The 18,472-nt window shown below is 37.1% G+C and overlaps 1 protein-coding gene across 1 annotated transcript; it reads right to left on the bottom strand.

Moving 5' to 3' along the window:
* Positions 1-9,696: 9,696 nt before the first annotated feature.
* Positions 9,697-13,452, bottom strand: LOC112055564 (dnaJ protein homolog 1). Its single transcript, XM_024095742.2, has 3 exons — positions 13,303-13,452; positions 12,288-13,129; positions 9,697-11,105 (listed from the first exon to the last, which is right to left on the bottom strand). The coding sequence occupies exons 2-3, from the start codon at positions 13,119-13,121 to the stop codon at positions 10,872-10,874; spliced, it is 1,068 nt and encodes a 355-aa protein (XP_023951510.1). The 5' UTR covers positions 13,122-13,129; positions 13,303-13,452; the 3' UTR covers positions 9,697-10,871.
* Positions 13,453-18,472: the final 5,020 nt, after the last annotated feature.

Genomic DNA, 18,472 nt, shown 5'->3' on the forward strand with positions numbered 1-18,472 from the left:
ATATAATAAAAGAAGTACGCACCAAATGTGGCTTAATTAGGCAATGATCCGTGTACAAGGAGCAATGAGATAGCTTATTAATTGAATCATCATTTTATACGGCCTTAAATAAGGCTTATTGCAAAAATATTATTACTGGATTGAAAATCGCTCGACAAAGGCAATTTATATGAATACATTTTCTATGGGTTTTCTATAAATAGCAAAATCTCTCTCTGTTGTCAGTTATAACATAGTAGGTAGGAGTAACTTCCTATGACTCTATGGTTCATGTGCTATTGAAATATAGCTTTAGGTAGCGACTTATTTAGTCCCAAAGCTTTTGAACGAGAATCAGTTTTTTTGAAAAATTAAATTGTTTTGCAAGTTGATGCAATTCTGGAGTAATGGAAGTACAAGAAGCTCCAAAATAAACGAATTTTTGAAAATGAAAAGACACTCACCTCAGAAGTTGTCTAATTTTTCTAAACTTACGCCTTAAATACGATTTCAGGGTTTTAGATGTAAACTTTCGTTTCCTGCTAAGGAATGTGCCCAAGAGAAAACAATAACTTAGATCAGCATCCGATCATATTAATGATAATCAAAATCTAAAAATCTACTTACAAAAGTAAATGAAGGATTATAAGTTAGTTTTTAATAAAAAAAAATACATCGTTAATAATTTAATATTACCTAAAAGCCGTCCAGTTTTCTAAAGAGCGTAATAACTCGGTAGACTTCCCGAGGCGAGAGACATTGCATTTTATAAATATTTGAAGTAGATTATAAATAAGTCGGCGTAGGCGTGAGTGTAATATCAAACGACTTGCAAACGACATGTGGCCCGCGCGACCCACACCTCCTCTAACGCCGTTCACAAACGCGACCGACCACAAAGATTATATTTTATATTTATATCCTTATAACTAAATTAGCGAAGCAGATTAGATTAGAATTAGAGCCGTGATAGCCCAGTGGATTTGACCTCTGCCTCTGATTCCGGAGGGTGTAGGTTCGAATCCGGTCCGGGGCATGCACCTCCAACTTTTCAGTTGTGTGCATTTTAAGAAATTAAATATCACGTGTCTCAAACGGTGAAGGAAAACATCGTGAGGAAACCTGCACATAAAAGAATTTTCTTAATTCTCTGCGTGTGTGAAGTCTGTCAATCCGCATTGGGCCAGCGTGGTGGACTATTGGCCTAACCCCTCTCATTCTGAGAGGAGACTCGAGCTCAGCAGTGAGCCCAATAAGGGTTTTAAAATGATGATGATGATTGCCGGTTATGGAGTGATACAAAAACTACTCTATTGGAAACTATTGACTATAAAATGTTAAACAAGTGAGTACGTAGAGAGCGGGAATTGAATGCGGAACTCTATAAAATGTCTGAGGTTAACGCAGACTAATTATAATCCGCCCCAGGTCCTAATTAGCTAAACGACACCCAAACACTACCATACCCATGGGCCGCGTTGGTGGACTGACATAAACGGCGCTAGCGTAAGAGCTGGCGATACAGTCTGCTCGTTTATCTGCCTCGTTAGGTTCAGTGGTTAGCCTGCTTTGGATCACGAGGTTCTGGGTTCGAGAGCTTTTCTTTATTATAAATTCTCTGCCGGACTCCCGGAGTTGAGAAGTTGGTGAAGTTACAGTTTTTATAATTCTCAAAAAACAACTTATTTCAATTAGGCTTAGTTTACAAGCACTTTTGAAATGTCAAGTTATGTCATGGTGATAATAAAAGTCGAAAACTTAAAATTAAAGCTTCGAGTGTTTCAAAGCGCCTTGGTCCGAAAGGAGCCCACAACAAACTCAGCCATTGTTTTTAGGGTTCCGTAATCCACAAGGAACCATTATAGTTTCGTCATGTCCGTCTGTCCGTCCGTTTAGCGCAGAGACTATTACTACTAGAAAGCTGTAAATTGACATAAATATTTTCCTTTAGCATCATTTTACAAATTGCACTATTAAGTAAAGAAGGCGGTGGCTAATATGACGTAACGTACTAGAATGCTATACGTGAGACCAAACCCTGCAAACTGCAACAAATTATTTTCCTTAACCGCCAAAGCTATTGTTCTATCTGTTACACCATCCTCGGGTATCAATTTTGCCACTATCTCTCTGACTATGTATAGTTGAATTTTCCTAAGCGCCAATGGATGCCAATGCAGCACTACTGCCAAATCAGTTTTATTTTCAACGGCGAATGCCAAGGCTCGCTCGTTAAGATAATCCACTTCAAAGTTATGCTACGATATTTAGGTCTGTAGAATTGCTCAAGGATTAACTATTATACCTAGCTTCTCTGCTGTCAATGTGGATGTAACTTCTGCCTTCGATTAGGAGGGCGTAGGTTCGAATCCGATTCGGGGCATTCAGCATTCACCTCCAACTTTTTAGTAATGTGCAAAAGAAAAACATCGTGAGGAAACCTGCATACCTGGGAATTTTCTTAATTCTCTACGTATGTGAAGACTGCCAATCCGCATTGGGCCAGAGTGGTTGACTATAAGCCTAACCATTCTCATTCTGAGAGGAGACTCGTGCTCAACAGTGAGCCGAAAATGGGTTGAATGATGAATGATGACTTTACTGTTCATTTACGATGACAAATACGCGATAAATCTCTGATGACCACTAAGTCCGAATTTTCCCTATCGAAGTAGGTTATCTTGGAAGATTTCCCAATTAAAAAAAACGCTGTGATGACGTTTGGAAGTCCCCGCAAATGACCTAATGATCAAAAGTACTACCCTGATTGATATAAAAATGAATAAATAAAATGGGAAAATACACACATCGCTATGTAGCCCGTAAGTAACCGTAAGCTCGTGGTATCTGTGGCTACTAAGACAGCTGATAATATTAAAATACATACTTGTAGTACACACATCACACACTGCTCATCACACAATTTTATTTTTCAGTTGTGGGAATCGAACCTTGACCTTGGACACAGAAAGCAGGGTAACTATCCACTCTTAGACCAAATGTATGAATGTTAAAGATAAATCTCGTTTTTCGTGGCCTGACAGTCGTACATTGAATTTCAAATGGTTATCTAACCGTGTTGCATAAATTGGTTTACGTAATCCGTTGCGAACGTATTATTTATTAGAACAGGTTCATGCCTATCCCAAACCCGCCGCTGAAAGGAATAACTTCAAACAATGGGAGATATTTTTCTTAAACTGAATAACAATGTACCTATCTAGATCTCAATATAATTTTTTTACGCAATACCGTAAACATCAATCATCAATCACATATTCGGCTCACTGCTGAGCTCGAGTGTCCTCTCTCAGGGTGAGAGGGGATAGGCCAATAATCCACCACGCTGACCCAATGCGGTTTGAAAGACTTCACACACGCAGAGACAGAAGTTTTCTTTCACCGATTGAAACACGTGATATTTAATTTCTTAAAATGCACACAACTGAAAAGTTGCAGTTGCATGCCCTGGACCGGATTCGAACCCACACCCTCCGGAATCGGAGGCGGAGGTCATATGAACTGGACTATCACGACTCCAATGCATTATACAATTACCAATATGTAAATCCTGCACAATCTTCCGCGAGGCACGTAATCTTCGTGCAGTAAGTCTGCTGCATCGCGTCATTCGCTATGCAGAAGCGTCACAATAAAAGGCAGACTGATAACTACTTGAACGAGAGCCTGCAGGGTCAGACCTTCGTTATTTATTACAAGTACAAATTACAATAATCATTGTTACCGGAATAAACAATTGTTTATTTCTTTTAAAACTAAATATAGAAATCCGATGCACTCTCAAAGTATAGAGTGAATTCTTTAATTATTTGTTTTTCTTTTGAATCAGCATTCAGGCCTAAACGTTACCTTTGTGCAAAAATGACAAGCGTCATTGTCATCATAGGGAATACAGACAAAGATGCAAATCCATTTTCAGAAAGTGTGTTCAAATTGTGTTTCCTCTGCTTCCTTACTGTAGCTCTCGCCTTTGGCTCGAACTGCAATATCGCCTTGGCTGTAATTTTCAACTTACCGCACATATATTATGTACTACTATTATTATGTACCTTATTATAACTGCAGAAACCGCACAAAAAAAACAAAATAATATTTCTATTTCGTACTTTATTATAATATTGTATTAAACAGTTCCATATCGGAGCGCCTTATCTGCGGGGCACGTGCTCGGGTCGACGCACGTGGACTGATAAGCGAGCGACTTCTAGAAGCGTCTATTTTACACGTGAGCATGCGGTAATTGTAAAGCCAGGGTCACATTGATGTCTACTTACAGGGTGTTTATGTAAATTATTGTAACTTAGTAAATAAACACATTTACACAGTGTTGTGTGTAATGAAAATGACATCTTGCATTAATTATTCTTAGATAATATAGTAATTAACACAATGTAGTTATGCCAGGAAAAGATAATTGTGATACCGTTCTGACAAAAAAATATATAATAACGTCGTAAATAGATACACGTGTACCTACTGCCCTAACAGTGGAAAATTGTTTTTCCATGAAAATGTGTTACGCTATCACGAGGTTATCTACTGAGTTCAATTATATTTACCTGTAGTAGGTATAATAGGTGGGTAACCCACAATACTATTTGAATTATCGGTAAAGAAATAGCGTTTGAAATTTTAATAATGTTCGGTTTGTACCCACCTAAGGTTAGGTACCTTAGGTGAATGTGAGGAAGGAGAGTTCATTAAAGTAGGTACTATGTCTCTACTGGTTACACAATATACCTACTAGAACAAACATGAGAAATATGTAAGTAGATTCGTAATCAATGAGATACCACTATGAAACTCCAGTAAATACCAATCAATTCGTAAATATAAACACGATAACAAAACCAGTAAACGACCTCGTAACGGCATTGACAATATTACACATGTGTGATAACAAAAATACTGTGATCACTTGATTGATTATTTTAAAATCACGTGTATGTATTCTAAGGTATCATTATAAGTTTACTGTAATAAAGCGTATCATTCGTTTCACTCAAAATAAACCCACTAAATTATAAAATGAAAAGAAGCTCTTACTTAAGTACCTACTATAAAATCAGACCAACAATCTCACAATGTAATCCCACCTTTACAAATTACAGCCAATCCGACATTGGTGCCGTTTTATTTAGTTTTGCGCTGAGATTCAGTACTAAAAATGTACTAAATTCAGAAAATCTAATAAAAGAAAAGAAACAGATCACACCTACTTATTTAATAAGATAAGTAGGTATAACTCGAATAAATTACGTAGACGTGTGATTGTTGAAAAATTGGGCAGTAAAAATGAGTTTTTACCCGTCAGGGTTACCTTGGTACGTCGGGCATCAACACGTGCCTGTAAACGCACGTGTTTAGTATTTTTTGTCAATGTCTCTCAATGTTGCCAATTGGCAAAATGTTCCCTTTTTAATGGAAAACTTATTACAATATTTTTGCTTCGTTCACTTGATAGGCCTTTATTCTTTAAGATTTACCTTATCGCAATGGTAAAGTTATGATGCAGACAGGCAGGCAGAGGATTTTTATTTTAACAATTAATTTTGATACTTATTTAAACGATATCGTTATAAGCATAAAACAAAGTCGTTTGTAATCTTAGATCTTTTAAAATACCCAACGATTTTATTGTAGGTTTCAGCAATACATAGACTGATTCAAGAAGAAGGTTTATACTGTACCTAAATATGTTTTAGTTCAGTTCAGTTACTGTTTCGTGTGTATAATAAAGTATAATATGTCCCACTTTATCGAGAACGTAAGGAATATTTTCTGCATGTTCCCTCCTGCCGTACGCCAGTGTGAGCAAACCAAATAAATAGTAAAACTTCAAAATTACATTCAATTGCAATTAGCAGCAAATCTAATAGCTAGCAGATGGGGTAATTCTACCTCTTCTCGTGGCAACACAATAACTGACATGCGGCCTGTCGGTCAAATACCGGTCCAGTACCAGTACCGGTCCGAGGTCGACCAACACTCGATTACCGCAGATTTCTCGAAGGAACTCGGCGTTTGATGCAACACTCGTTTGAGACAATGAATACTTTGAACAATTTTTTTTTATTACATTGACCATTTAAGTAGATGTTAGTATTAGTTAGTTAGTTATTACAATAGGATTGGACTAACATCCGCTATTGATGGGATATTACTAAGGACAAGATGGTACACTAAAGCAAGAGAGATATTTAATTTTGCTCATGACACGGATGCTAGAGCCTGACTGAGAACTTTCTGGAGTTTACTTATTTTCATAACGGGCGCCCGGGAGGAATGTAAAAATACTAGCTGACCGAGCAAAAGTTGATTTGCCTTATCGCTTTAATAAATAGAGGATCGATATTTTGAAGAGTAAAAAATTTTAAGGTTTTCCATGCTAAAAATCGAAATAAAATTAAAATTAAAAAAAAATAGTCCTATAGTAGGTATACCTATCCCTTAACATTATTGGGTATGAAAAATAGTTGCTGATTCTCAGACCTACCCAATGTGCACACAATATTTCATAAAAATCGGTCCAGCCGTTTGGTACCCGAGTTTGATAACAAACACCGCGACATGAGAACTACCGGACGCCGCGCGGTTTCACTCGCATGGTTCCAGTTCCCGTAGAAATTTCGAGGATAAAATGTAGCCTATAATAGCGGAAATATTTGATTGTTTGTTTGTTTGCATTGAAGGCTCTGAAAATACCTAACCTAACTGAAACTATTATCCCCGCGTAGTGTATATTAGTGTAGAAATAGATGATGTCTGAAACTCGTTCAAGCGTTTCCTAAAAGCGATTGTTGTTACATCGAGCATAATCCGAAAAAATCTTGTCAGTATTAGGCGTTTTTTCTTTTTCAGCGGTTACTTACAATGGTTTGAGTTCTCAAATAAAATAAAACTCAGAACTACCTACTGCCGAGAGATCGATTTCACAGAAAGTGAAAGTGAACCGCCACGTAGGTGAAGCTGGGAGGTGAGTGGTGACTCTGCTCTAGAATGTGAAATGTCAGCGCCCACGTGCGTGCTCCAGGAAGCAGATGAGCGTTTATGGAACTCGGAAGGCGATGATTATTTATTTTGAAAACGTCATTACTCATTCGCCTGTGGAACGCATTTAAATAACAATATAGAACGACAGCTTGCAACAGCCTGACTTGCTTACTTTAAGACGACTGATTTTTTTTTGCAGCCCGTACCTACTCCTACCACCCTAAGCTACCACCGGTAGGCTTTGAAATACAAATAAAATTATAACACTACTAGCGGACGCCCGCGACTTCGTCCGCGTAAAAATCGATGTAAAGTTTCAACCCCTATTTCACATTCTATTTTGCAAGTTTTATAACTTATACCTAATAAATAGTCCACTTATCATTTTACATTTACAAATGTACCTAGGAAAATTAAGGACTTTCCGTACAAACTTTCTACCCCTACTTCACCAATTTCTGATTTTGTTTTCGCGACAAAATGTATCCTATTATCCTTCTACGTATTATTGTTTTATAATTTTTTGGATTTTTTAGCCCAAGGGACCAATGGTTTGGGCTACAGAGTGGGGGGTTAGGGTACTCGTAGATTATCCTCGTATTCCTACGGGAGTCGGATCTACTCTACGCAGGTGAAACCGCAGGGCGTCCACTAGTAGCATGTAAATCCCCGCGAATCTTAAAATATCAGAGATAAAGACGTAGGTACATTCTGTTGTCTACTTTCTTATATACCGTGATGTAGGTACATATCTACGAGTTAAACACTAAACAGTGACCGTTCGTTGACCTTAATTATTTTTTAGGACGCTCCGTTTGCCTACATACAAACTCATTTGTTTTTCCTGGCGTATGAATAGCTACATAATGTAATACATAATTATTCTCTTACATATCCTACTCGTATGATATTATAGTATCAGTTAAACAATAGTTACCTACCTACTTAGTACATACTCATCTACAGGTAGGTACTTAATATTATCACAGTAAAAATATTACTGTGATATTATGAATGAAAGTATATCTTACCTTTTCACGGTTAAACCGCTAAAGTATTTTAATGAATTTTGGTAGGTAATAAATAAGTAGGATTTTGAGAAGAAAGGACTACTTTCGGTCGTAAAAAAAATTACAGCATTTTTAAAACAGAAAGGTTAGGTAGGTACAGCCTCAGTGCATGAGATGTCGGGAAATAATTATGATAATCCGAAATAAGACAATAATCGTAAAAATTTTGATAATTAAACGGGAAACCATGGAACAAGTAAAACGCGTGGAGGCGGCGCCGAGCCGTGGAGGATATTTTTACTTGTGACGCGGCTGCACCATCCCGCGTCGGTGGATTGGCCACGGGAGAAGCGTTTTCAGGTTTTCAAAACAACTAACTATAAAACATGGCTGGCATGGCATAAATTATAATCATTCGACCAATCAGAATATGTCGAACAAACGAACTTACCAAAAGTCCTTGTTCATGTTCCATAGTGAATCTCATTTTATTCCAGTTCATATAATATATTGCGTTTACATGTCACCAGTGTGTGGAAAACTATATCATCTGAGGCTCGTGGCGAAATTCATTAGAGTGGGCCCAATAATACTGATTTCTTTACGCAAGCTTAACTTGGAGAGTAAGCTGGACTGGTAATGCGTTACGAAAAGTGTGATCGGACGAGGCGAACGCACGTTAAATAGGAGAGCTAAAGAGAGTTTTACTTCAGTCGTCTGGTCTAAAGCACTCTTTTTTTAATGCCTCGTGGGTCCCTGCTCTTTGAGCAATGAGCCCGTGGCATTTGGCCAGCCCTGCGCTGTAGTCACGCCACTGGTGTGGCCCAAGTAATAAAACAGACGCGTGTTCAGTGGCCCCATAGACCCAGCCCGCGCCAAGGTCCGCTACCGTGGCGCTTGCCAGCCGATGACGTCACTACTCCGTTTCCACAGCTGTTAATACGAACGATACTTTGTCCCCAATTTTATTTACGTGCGGTTTTAAGTGTTTCGTACTTGGATGAATGTACCTACCTGAACAAAAATAACGATACGGAAATACAAGATAATATAAATAAACAGCCACGACGTTAACAGGAACGAAGTACTGAGCCAGGGGAAGAAAATAACAAGGAAAGGCAAATCAAACCGTCCGTTGCAATTCATTTTGCGTTTTATATCTCGACTAAACAATACCAATACAAACATTGGTCGATACCGTCGATAACACAGATTAATAGAGCCGGTATGCAGGATGCCGGAATGCCCTCGAAAGCGGATTAACAACCAACGCATCGCACATGCGGTCTATCGACCACCATCGACCAATGAAAATGAGCCATCATACTTGTTATGTCCGTTAAAAACAACCGTCAACCATGAATCTATTGTCTGTGGCTTAATAAAAGGAGTCTAGAGGCAATATAATTAATAACCCAATGGCCACACTACCACAAGCGGCAACCTATAATCTAGCTTCGAGTCAGTCATCGAGATACTTGTACAGACTCGTAAATCTATGGTCGTCGACCTACGTTCGACATTGATCCCCCGCAGTCACCCTACTGCGCAAGTGCCTACCACCCCCTATTTCCCCAGCCTACTCAAAGAGACCTTTCGTTCATACCATTTTATCGTTATAGATAGTTAGCTAAGATTTCATTGCAATGCGAATTTGGGTGCACTTCAAAGGAAGAGATTAAAAAACCAAGACTTAAATATTTAAATGTTTATTTTCACAGTAATTATAAGTAATAAGTTCCTTTTATGTCAGATTTGCATGTATACAAACTGGTCAATTTGGAAGTCTATTTAATATAGCTATCAAGTTCTACTAATATAATTTATTTTATGAATGAGTTTTAAGGCTCACAAATATTCAATGCATGTATAAATTGAGACATTTGAAGTGTGTTAGTTTACTTCCCAGTTTCAATTTATACATGGTTGAATGTGTGTAGCCCCCTTAATCAGTTACAATTACAGAAAAACTATTTAAATGTCACTAATACTTTATTAATTTACTTATCAATCAGTCACAAAATATTACAAAACCTAAAACTTACAATCACTGTCCATTCAATCAATATTTACAGTTACAAATATTTACACCTTACAAATTAAATAATACAGTGTTACAGTCATCAAATCTCAATCTCACTGCTTCCTATACTAAAACGGATAGAAAACACTCACACACACATTAGCTAAATTAAATAAAACCTTTATGTAGCATTCCAATAACTAGACATGCCAACTAAATGATTCAATTCCAAATCTACTTTTCTTATTGGAAATTAGTTGGTACATCTGTAAATGCTTTAAAAGGCAAAGAATGAAAAACTAACTTAGTTTGTGAGATTTTTTTCTTGCAGTTACATGAATCAGTCAAACACCTCCATACACAATTAACACTTTAAACCAATATTTAAAAAAAAAAATTCTTTTTAATGTTTGAATGTGTATGGAGACCTTAAGTCCCACATTTTTACAGAGCAATCTAACAAAAAATATTTCTATTTAATGTTTGATTGTGTATGGAGACCCTAAGGCCCACATTTTTACAGAGCAAGCTAGCTCTGCAAACTTGATGCTCACAAAAATAATCAAAAGAGGCAGCATCTAAATATTGAAAATCCTATAGGAATGTCCCATTAACATTTTGAGCATTTTCCATACTCTTAGGCGTTACTGACATTCTAAACATCACCCTTAAAAAATCATTTGTTGATCTAAATTAAGGTTTGATCAAAGTGCATTCTGTAAAAATGTCCTAAACACGAATACCAAAGCTTCATTCACCACTAATATTCAAGATTCAGTGGTGATTCGGTATCCATGGTTAGCTCCCAACTTGCTAATGAGGTACCAATAGATTTAGAAAGGAAACTAATTAGGTAATGTGTCCATAAGTATTTCTTTAACGCCTGTATTGAGTCTATCGGGAAACTTGATGTCAAATGCCACTAATAGGTCACCCTTCCTCGTAGGCTCCTTGGGGAACGGCAGGCCGTACCCAGGGAACCTCTTCACTGTGTAGGGCTTCACAACTTCTCCCTGCAGGTTCACTGTTAACTTCTCATTGGTCATCGTTGGTACTTCGATTATGGTGCCACAGAGTGCCTGAAACAATAGAAAATAGAATTTAGCTACTTGTTAATGACTTTTATTGCAAAAAATACCATTTATAAGTAGGTACCTAACTAAATAGCATGACATGGTGATATCAAAAATCATGCTGTTGTGAGATAAGATGCTTTTAAACTTTCATATATCTCAACAATTAAGACAATACTAAACTTTATTATAAACTTTCATTAATAGTGTTCTCTGAATAGACTACCTTAGAGAGCTGCATATTTTATACTGCAAAAAAGTTAGTGTTAAGTTGCCTTTCTCAGATCAATATACAGAGCAAGTCGAGCCAGCAATGGTTGAACAAGGCTTCTATAAGACATCTCTACTAGTAATAAAATATCAAGGCAGGGGATGATAAAAACTAATATATAAATCAATTTTTCATTCATTAGGAAACATTATTATAAAAAACTAAGCAAAAAAGTTAGTTATTCATCTATAACCATGTTCATGGCAAAAGCTTTGCTTTCAAAATTACTGTAATAAAGGCAGAACACTAAAATATAATGTTTTAATTTGGTTTCTATTTATTAGAACCCTAAGAGTAATATTTTATCTTTGATTAAGCCAGTAATAAATAAGTCATTACTGCATGTATGTAATTTAGTATGTGATTCACAGTAGTAGCAAGCAGAAGCTAAAGCTACTTATAAAATGTAATCAGTCAATTAACAGTAGTCAGATGGTTCTAGATTGTTTATTATAGCCTGTAGCAATGTTTATGTTATTAACATGCAGACCTGATAACATTGACTCATCATATTCAAGAGGCGATAAACTGTGAATCAACTGTCATTTCCATGGTAATTGACCTATACTGTGGATTGAAAAATCCCCTGGCCATTTTCCTATGAATAATAATGATTACTGTAAGTAAACCCATGAATTGTTTGTAATAATTAAATACATTCTTATAGAAAGCCATGCCCTAGTTAATAAGTATTTACAATAATTTATAAAAAAAATTGTGATTTCAAACTTTTCAATTGCTCTTCAGATCTATCTATCTATCACACCATTTATTATTATTCATAATTGGCAACCCAACTAATTAATAGAGGTCATTGAACCAACTTTGATGAAGCGCCATAACAAATAGGATATTTTGAATCTAGCAAGTGTTAATATTAAAAAATTACAAATATATAATAATAAAACAACACATACCTGCTTCAGTGATATCTTGGCAGTGTATCGGATGTCTGAGCCTTCTCTCTTGAACAGTGGGTTCGGCTTATCCCTGATGATAAAGACAATGTCAGCTGGGATCTTATTCCTGCCCTGATCTCCCTCCTTCTGGAATGTGATCTTAGTTCCAGCTTTCCAGCCAGGTTTGACGTGTATTGTCAGGACTTTGTCTTCTTTCTTGGAAGTACCATCTGGTTGAATGACTCTGCGAGAGATCTTCATCTTCTTGACGCAGCCGCGAGCGATGTCCTCGATGGAAACGTAGAGATCGTGCTCTATGGGCGGGTCTTGAGTCTTCTCCTTCCTGTTGGGCGAGCCGTGGAAGTTGAAGCTGTGACTTCTGAAGGCACCGCCGGGCCCCCCGGGCCTGGCCTGGCCCATGCCCATGTTGGCGAAGGGATCCATGTCGACGTCCATGTCGCGGTCGAAGAACATGGTGGTGCCCCCGGAGCCGCCGTTCAGGTCGAAGAACGCTTGGAAGGGGCTCGCGGAGCCGAAGAACTGTGCGAAGGTCGCCCGCGGGTCCCCGTGGTACGTGTAGGAGAACGACTGGCCACCGCCGGGCCCGTTGTGACCTCCCATTCCTCCCTTCAGACCTTCTTCTCCGTGCGTGTCATAGATCTCCCGCTTCTTCTTGTCCGACAGCACTTCGTAAGCTTCCGCCACCTCCTTGAAACGCTCCTCGGCGCCGGCAGCTTTATTCTTATCCGGGTGATATTTCAGTGCCAATTTCCTGTACGCCTTTTTTATCTCGTCGTCTGTGGCGCCTTTCGCTAGACCTAATATTTTATAATAATCCTTTCCCATTTTCATATATTTACCTGAAACAAAGAGGAATAATCCTTTAGTCTTCGTTGACACCTTTTTTGGAAATGCAGAAGTTCACGCAATCCTACACGTCTTCACGTTCGCAGATTCGATTTTCAGCTAATTTGTGACACGATTACACTAATTATTTAGATTTCTTATAATTATACACACTGGAAATACTTACAAGAACAGTTTTTTATGAGAATCCACTAAAACTAGATGAAAGTTCAAAAATATCCACTATTTCCACTCACAACACAACTCACAAGTTCACACTTCAAAAATGAATGAAACGAAGCGCTGCTGTCGCGGCAAAATATATACATTAAAACGTCTAGAACATTCTAGGGCCTTCACTCGATGCGTAAAAGAGATGAAAGACAAATAACATTACTCAAATTCTTGCGGTAGAAAGAGATAAATATAATTTCAGTTATTCATCCACGACTGTGCATTGAACGTAGACTTGACGTCGCTTAAGCAAACAGTGTGTTTTCGACGTCCACCTTTTGTTTGTGACGCAGTTAGTGCAGCATTGGACGAATGAGAAGCTAGGTTACTAATACGAACCAATCACAATACAGCGATAAAAAAAAGTTCCAGAAACGACTTGATGGAAAATAAGTCTTGTATTGATAAATCCGCAACGAAAACCAACGAATTTACACATGCGACGCATTTACATGAAGAAAGGGAGGCTAGGGAAATAATAATGATCCGCTAGTAGTACAAGTCAACCTAATTTATTACTATACTGCCTAACATTACGATATGAAATTGAATACAAACACTCGTAAGCACATGTGCCTATTTATCCAAATAATCCAGTAAAATGTAGTTAAAAAATCATTTAACCGACTTAAAAAAGAGACTAGAAATTTATTTTTGAATAAAATACCTTTATCGGAAGTATTTTTAATTTTGCTGCTATTACTTACTCACCTACCTACGTCTATATAAAGCGAGTACATAGTTAGTACCTAATAAATAAATAAATAGGGTAAATACTAAATAATAAATACATACTTTTGTAGGTAACACGTGAGTAAAACAGTGCGCGATCTGGGTCAACCTGCAAGATCACGTGTATATGTATAAAGATAAAAAAGATAAAAGGAAACGATATATACCTTTAGGTATGCATAAGTAGTTAGGAGTAATAATTAATTAAATAGTTAATTAATAATTATGCATAATTATAAAAAAGTAACTGGCTATGACTTCAGAATCAGATTACGAGGTCCTAGGTTTGACTGTTGGTATAGTTATTACCTATTTAATCGTTCATCAGGTTGACACTTGACGACCACACTCTTGTGGTTGTGATGGTGGGTCTAAGCTCCATATCTCGTCTATTTTAGGAAGGGAAGAAGCCTAAGCCTTGTTAATTTGTTAAATACTATACTAATATACTATTATACCTAATAATACCTATAAGGTTTACGACTAATATAATTTTTAGTATAATTTAAGTATAATACCTAAATAATTTAAGTTTTAGGTATTTAACGGGACAAATAAGTCCAGAAGAAACGAAAGAAAATATAGGTATCAACAATTCATTATTTCAGGTCAGTTTTCAAAAACATGATAGATTTACAACGTTGGGAACCCTCTTCATGTGAGTTCAACTCGCACTTGTCCGGTTTTTGACAAATACTGATGCGACGCTTCGTGTCGTACTGATTCGTACGCTCTATCTGCCTATTAATCTTTAATCTGTGCTTTAACCGGACAACAACAAACAATCAAATATATGAGATGTATAGATTATGTTTCTTGTTGCCATTGTAGTTGGCTTTATAAGAATGGACCGATGGCTTGACGTGCACTCCACCGCCAACTTGACTGTAAGACAAGAAAGAAAAACTCATTATCTCATAAACACACCTAGGATTCGAACCCAGGACCTCGTGACCCGAAACCACTGCACAGGCGAGGCCAAGGAACATATTTACTCAGGAGGGCGAGGCAGTCTGATGATTCTATGGAATTATGGTTAAGGAATATTCTAGAATGCTCGCTCGCAAACGGCACCAGTGCGAACAGTTGCTTGAATGATCGTGGAATGATCTAAACATGCGATGCGTGTATTGAATTCTCGTTCTTGCTATTTGATATTATTTTGATGTGAACACTAAAAAGCAAATGTCGTATTTTTTCTAGCTCTAGATTTTTTGTTAATTTAGTTTACCCTTCACACAAAAGAACGTTGCAACTGTGTTCACGTTCTAGTACCTACCGTTTACATCAAACGAGCGAGCAATCTCGAACTTTCTATAGAATTTTCGCGAATGACGAGAGAATGCTCTGTCTCTATTTTAGCTAAAACAATATTAGAGGCAGTGGAATAGCCTTTCATTCACTCGTGTAATGTAAATGCGACTTAAAATATCTGGCCGCTCAGATATTCCGTTTTTGACAGGTCATGATCAAATGGGACAAACATATTGGTTCAGTTATAATTGACTCGTTTTTTGTCTCATCACTATAAAGACAAACAGTTGGCATAACCTTGAAACATCTCAGTTCAACTACTTTGTACGACAGTTCGAAGTTACAACGCCCATTCGATCACGACCTGTCAGGAACGCAAACTCTGAGCGGCCTGTGTATAAAACATTTTGACATCCCATGCAAATAAAGTTCAAATTCGATTATGACTTGTTAAAGTCTGACCTTAGACCATTAATAACTGGACTTGTTTCGCACCCAAATTCACCAACAAAAAAGCCTGTCGTTTTTTGAGGGGGACGAGGTAAACTCACACATCGAAAATATTTAACACCAATAAAAATATTCTGTGTCCATACACTACAAAAAACTATAAATCTGACTCGCAATACACACACGCGTAATTAATGGTAATGGTACTAAGGAAAGTAGAGACTGAAATCGCCCGCCAAATTAAAAAAAAATCGGAATAAATTCAGAAAATGACAGTGCAAATATTGGAATACCTGAGTTTAAATAGTTATTTAATAGTAATGTATTCACAAACAAAAAGTAATTTAAACAAATTATGAAAACGCATGTTTTATAATTTGTTTAAATGATGTTTTAAATTTGGCGGGCGATTTCAGTCTCTACTTTCATTAGCCAGACTTAGACCATTATGGTTCGTAAAGGACGTTTTTGGGACGCCTCTGCTTGAAGTTAGCGTTAAGGTTGGGAATGTAGTTGCAGGCCTCAACCACTAGTTGGTTGGGATGGATGGCAGCTCTGTCGAAATAGTTTCGTTATTGCGTACAAACCACGGTGCGCCCGTGATTCGGAAACCGGAACCTAACAGAAACCGGTTTTGCAATGTTTGGAGCGACTTTAGGGTCGTTTTGGGACTGTGGGCAAACAGACAGACAGACAGACGGACGGATCCTATAAGGGTTTCTTATTTATAAATGAACACCTACGATTGCAATGTTCGAAAGCAAGTCGAACGGGAAAGACTGCAGTCGTGAGAGAGATTATTAAGAACAAATTGGAACGCAGAATAACAGCTTGATTGGCGTTTGGAGTGACAGGACGTGATGTATCATGTCTCTAGTTTCTAGGCATCTAAACTGCTTTTATGCAAAAAATCTTCTTAGTTTTGTACAGCAGGCGAGTAGCCTATTGTTGTTTGAAGTAATAGCACTGTGGTAGCATTTATTTTAAAAGGCTAGAATTAAGCAGGGTTCCCAACTTAGGGGTTTTCCCCCCAGATTTAGGCGGTAAATAAGTGAAATTGGATTTTTTAGGGGTCTGAAATGTTTAGGGGTATTTTCGGGGATTTTTTGACGAGGTATTTAATATTTTTAAATTGATGATAATTTTAATATTTCTTTCTTGACCTAGCGACTTATAACGACATATAATACATTATTCTACAACCAATCTGTGGCAACTGGCGGCAATTTCCATCCTGGTTAAAGGTTAAATTTATTCAATGTCAACATGTATGATTTCAAAAAATCTGAATCAGATGAAGACGTAATATTTTGTCTGTATTTAACTTAGACCATAACTGGACGTGGTTCGCACCCAAATTCACCAACAAAAAGTCTGTCATTTTTTGAGGGGGACGAGGTAAACTCACACATCGAAAACATTTAACACCATTAAGTATATTCTGTGTCCATACACTACACACAACTATAAATTTGACTCGCAATACACACACGCGTAATTTTTACACTAACAAACACATTGCCACAGTAAAAATATAAACAAGCAGTATTGTAACTCGGCCGTATTTTTGAAATAAACACCTACAGCCGCGCGGTACGTAAACATGCGATAGCGCTGCCCGCCTCCGGCATTTTAATTACATTTGCCAACTTTGTGTTTCCATTTAGTTTTGTGATTGTAAATATACTTTTTTAATGTAAACAAATAAAATACTTTGAAAATTGTAGTAAAATATGAAGTGTACAATAAAATGCGTGTTGTTTTTTGATTGGGAGATTAAAACAAGGCTGATACTAATCAATGACCTTGAAGGATAGGTCGTATTCATATGTTTATTTTGGTGATGCCATCTAAGTATTACCTCCACACTACTTGACCAAATAATAAAAAAGTCAAGTCAAGTGCGTGTCGGGCCACGCGCAGTGTAGGGTTCCGTAGATTATGTTATATCTATAGAATAGACGATAAAAAATTCATCCTGACTCGGCATGTAGGGAAGGAACCCCAAAAAAATTATTTTTAATTATCTTTTTACCACTTTTTAGACGTATATTAAATACATACTCTTACTAAATCTCATCTTTCTAGTTTTAACAGACTCTGAGTAATCGTACTGACAACTTTATCTTTTTAACTAACAACGGAATTAGTATGCAATTTTCGATTTCCAATTACGTTTTTTAAGTTGGTCGACTATTTTTCGATAAATAGCAATTGCTTATTAGCCGTTAACTAATAGGTTTAATAACCTATGAATAACCATTTAGCCGGTAGAGGCTGGGGACACTTGACTCTAACAAAAATTAGCTCTTAATATTTTACAATATTTTTTCTATACAAGTAATATATTAATAATAAATCATTATTTAATAATATTATATTACCGTTTTCGTCATTTACCTATTTACACAATTTTATTATTTAAGCATTTTTTTACATATATATTTTTAATTATGCTTTTAGAATACAAAATGTTAAACAAACTTAATAAATATAATAGCCCACCATTTGCGAGGCTATTTTTCCTAGTCGTCATAATTAAAAAATCCAATGCACTGTGCGTTCGTCACTGCGTCAGTCGTGACTGTCTGCACTCCACGCACGCCCTGAGTTCGAGGTGCGTAGGTATAGCTCGCGTTTCGACCTCTAGTATGAAGTCAAACTACTGCTTGTATATATATATTTAC

This window comes from Bicyclus anynana, chromosome 1 (genome assembly GCF_947172395.1).
Source record: "Bicyclus anynana chromosome 1, ilBicAnyn1.1, whole genome shotgun sequence".
Taxonomy (NCBI): domain Eukaryota; kingdom Metazoa; phylum Arthropoda; class Insecta; order Lepidoptera; family Nymphalidae; genus Bicyclus; species Bicyclus anynana.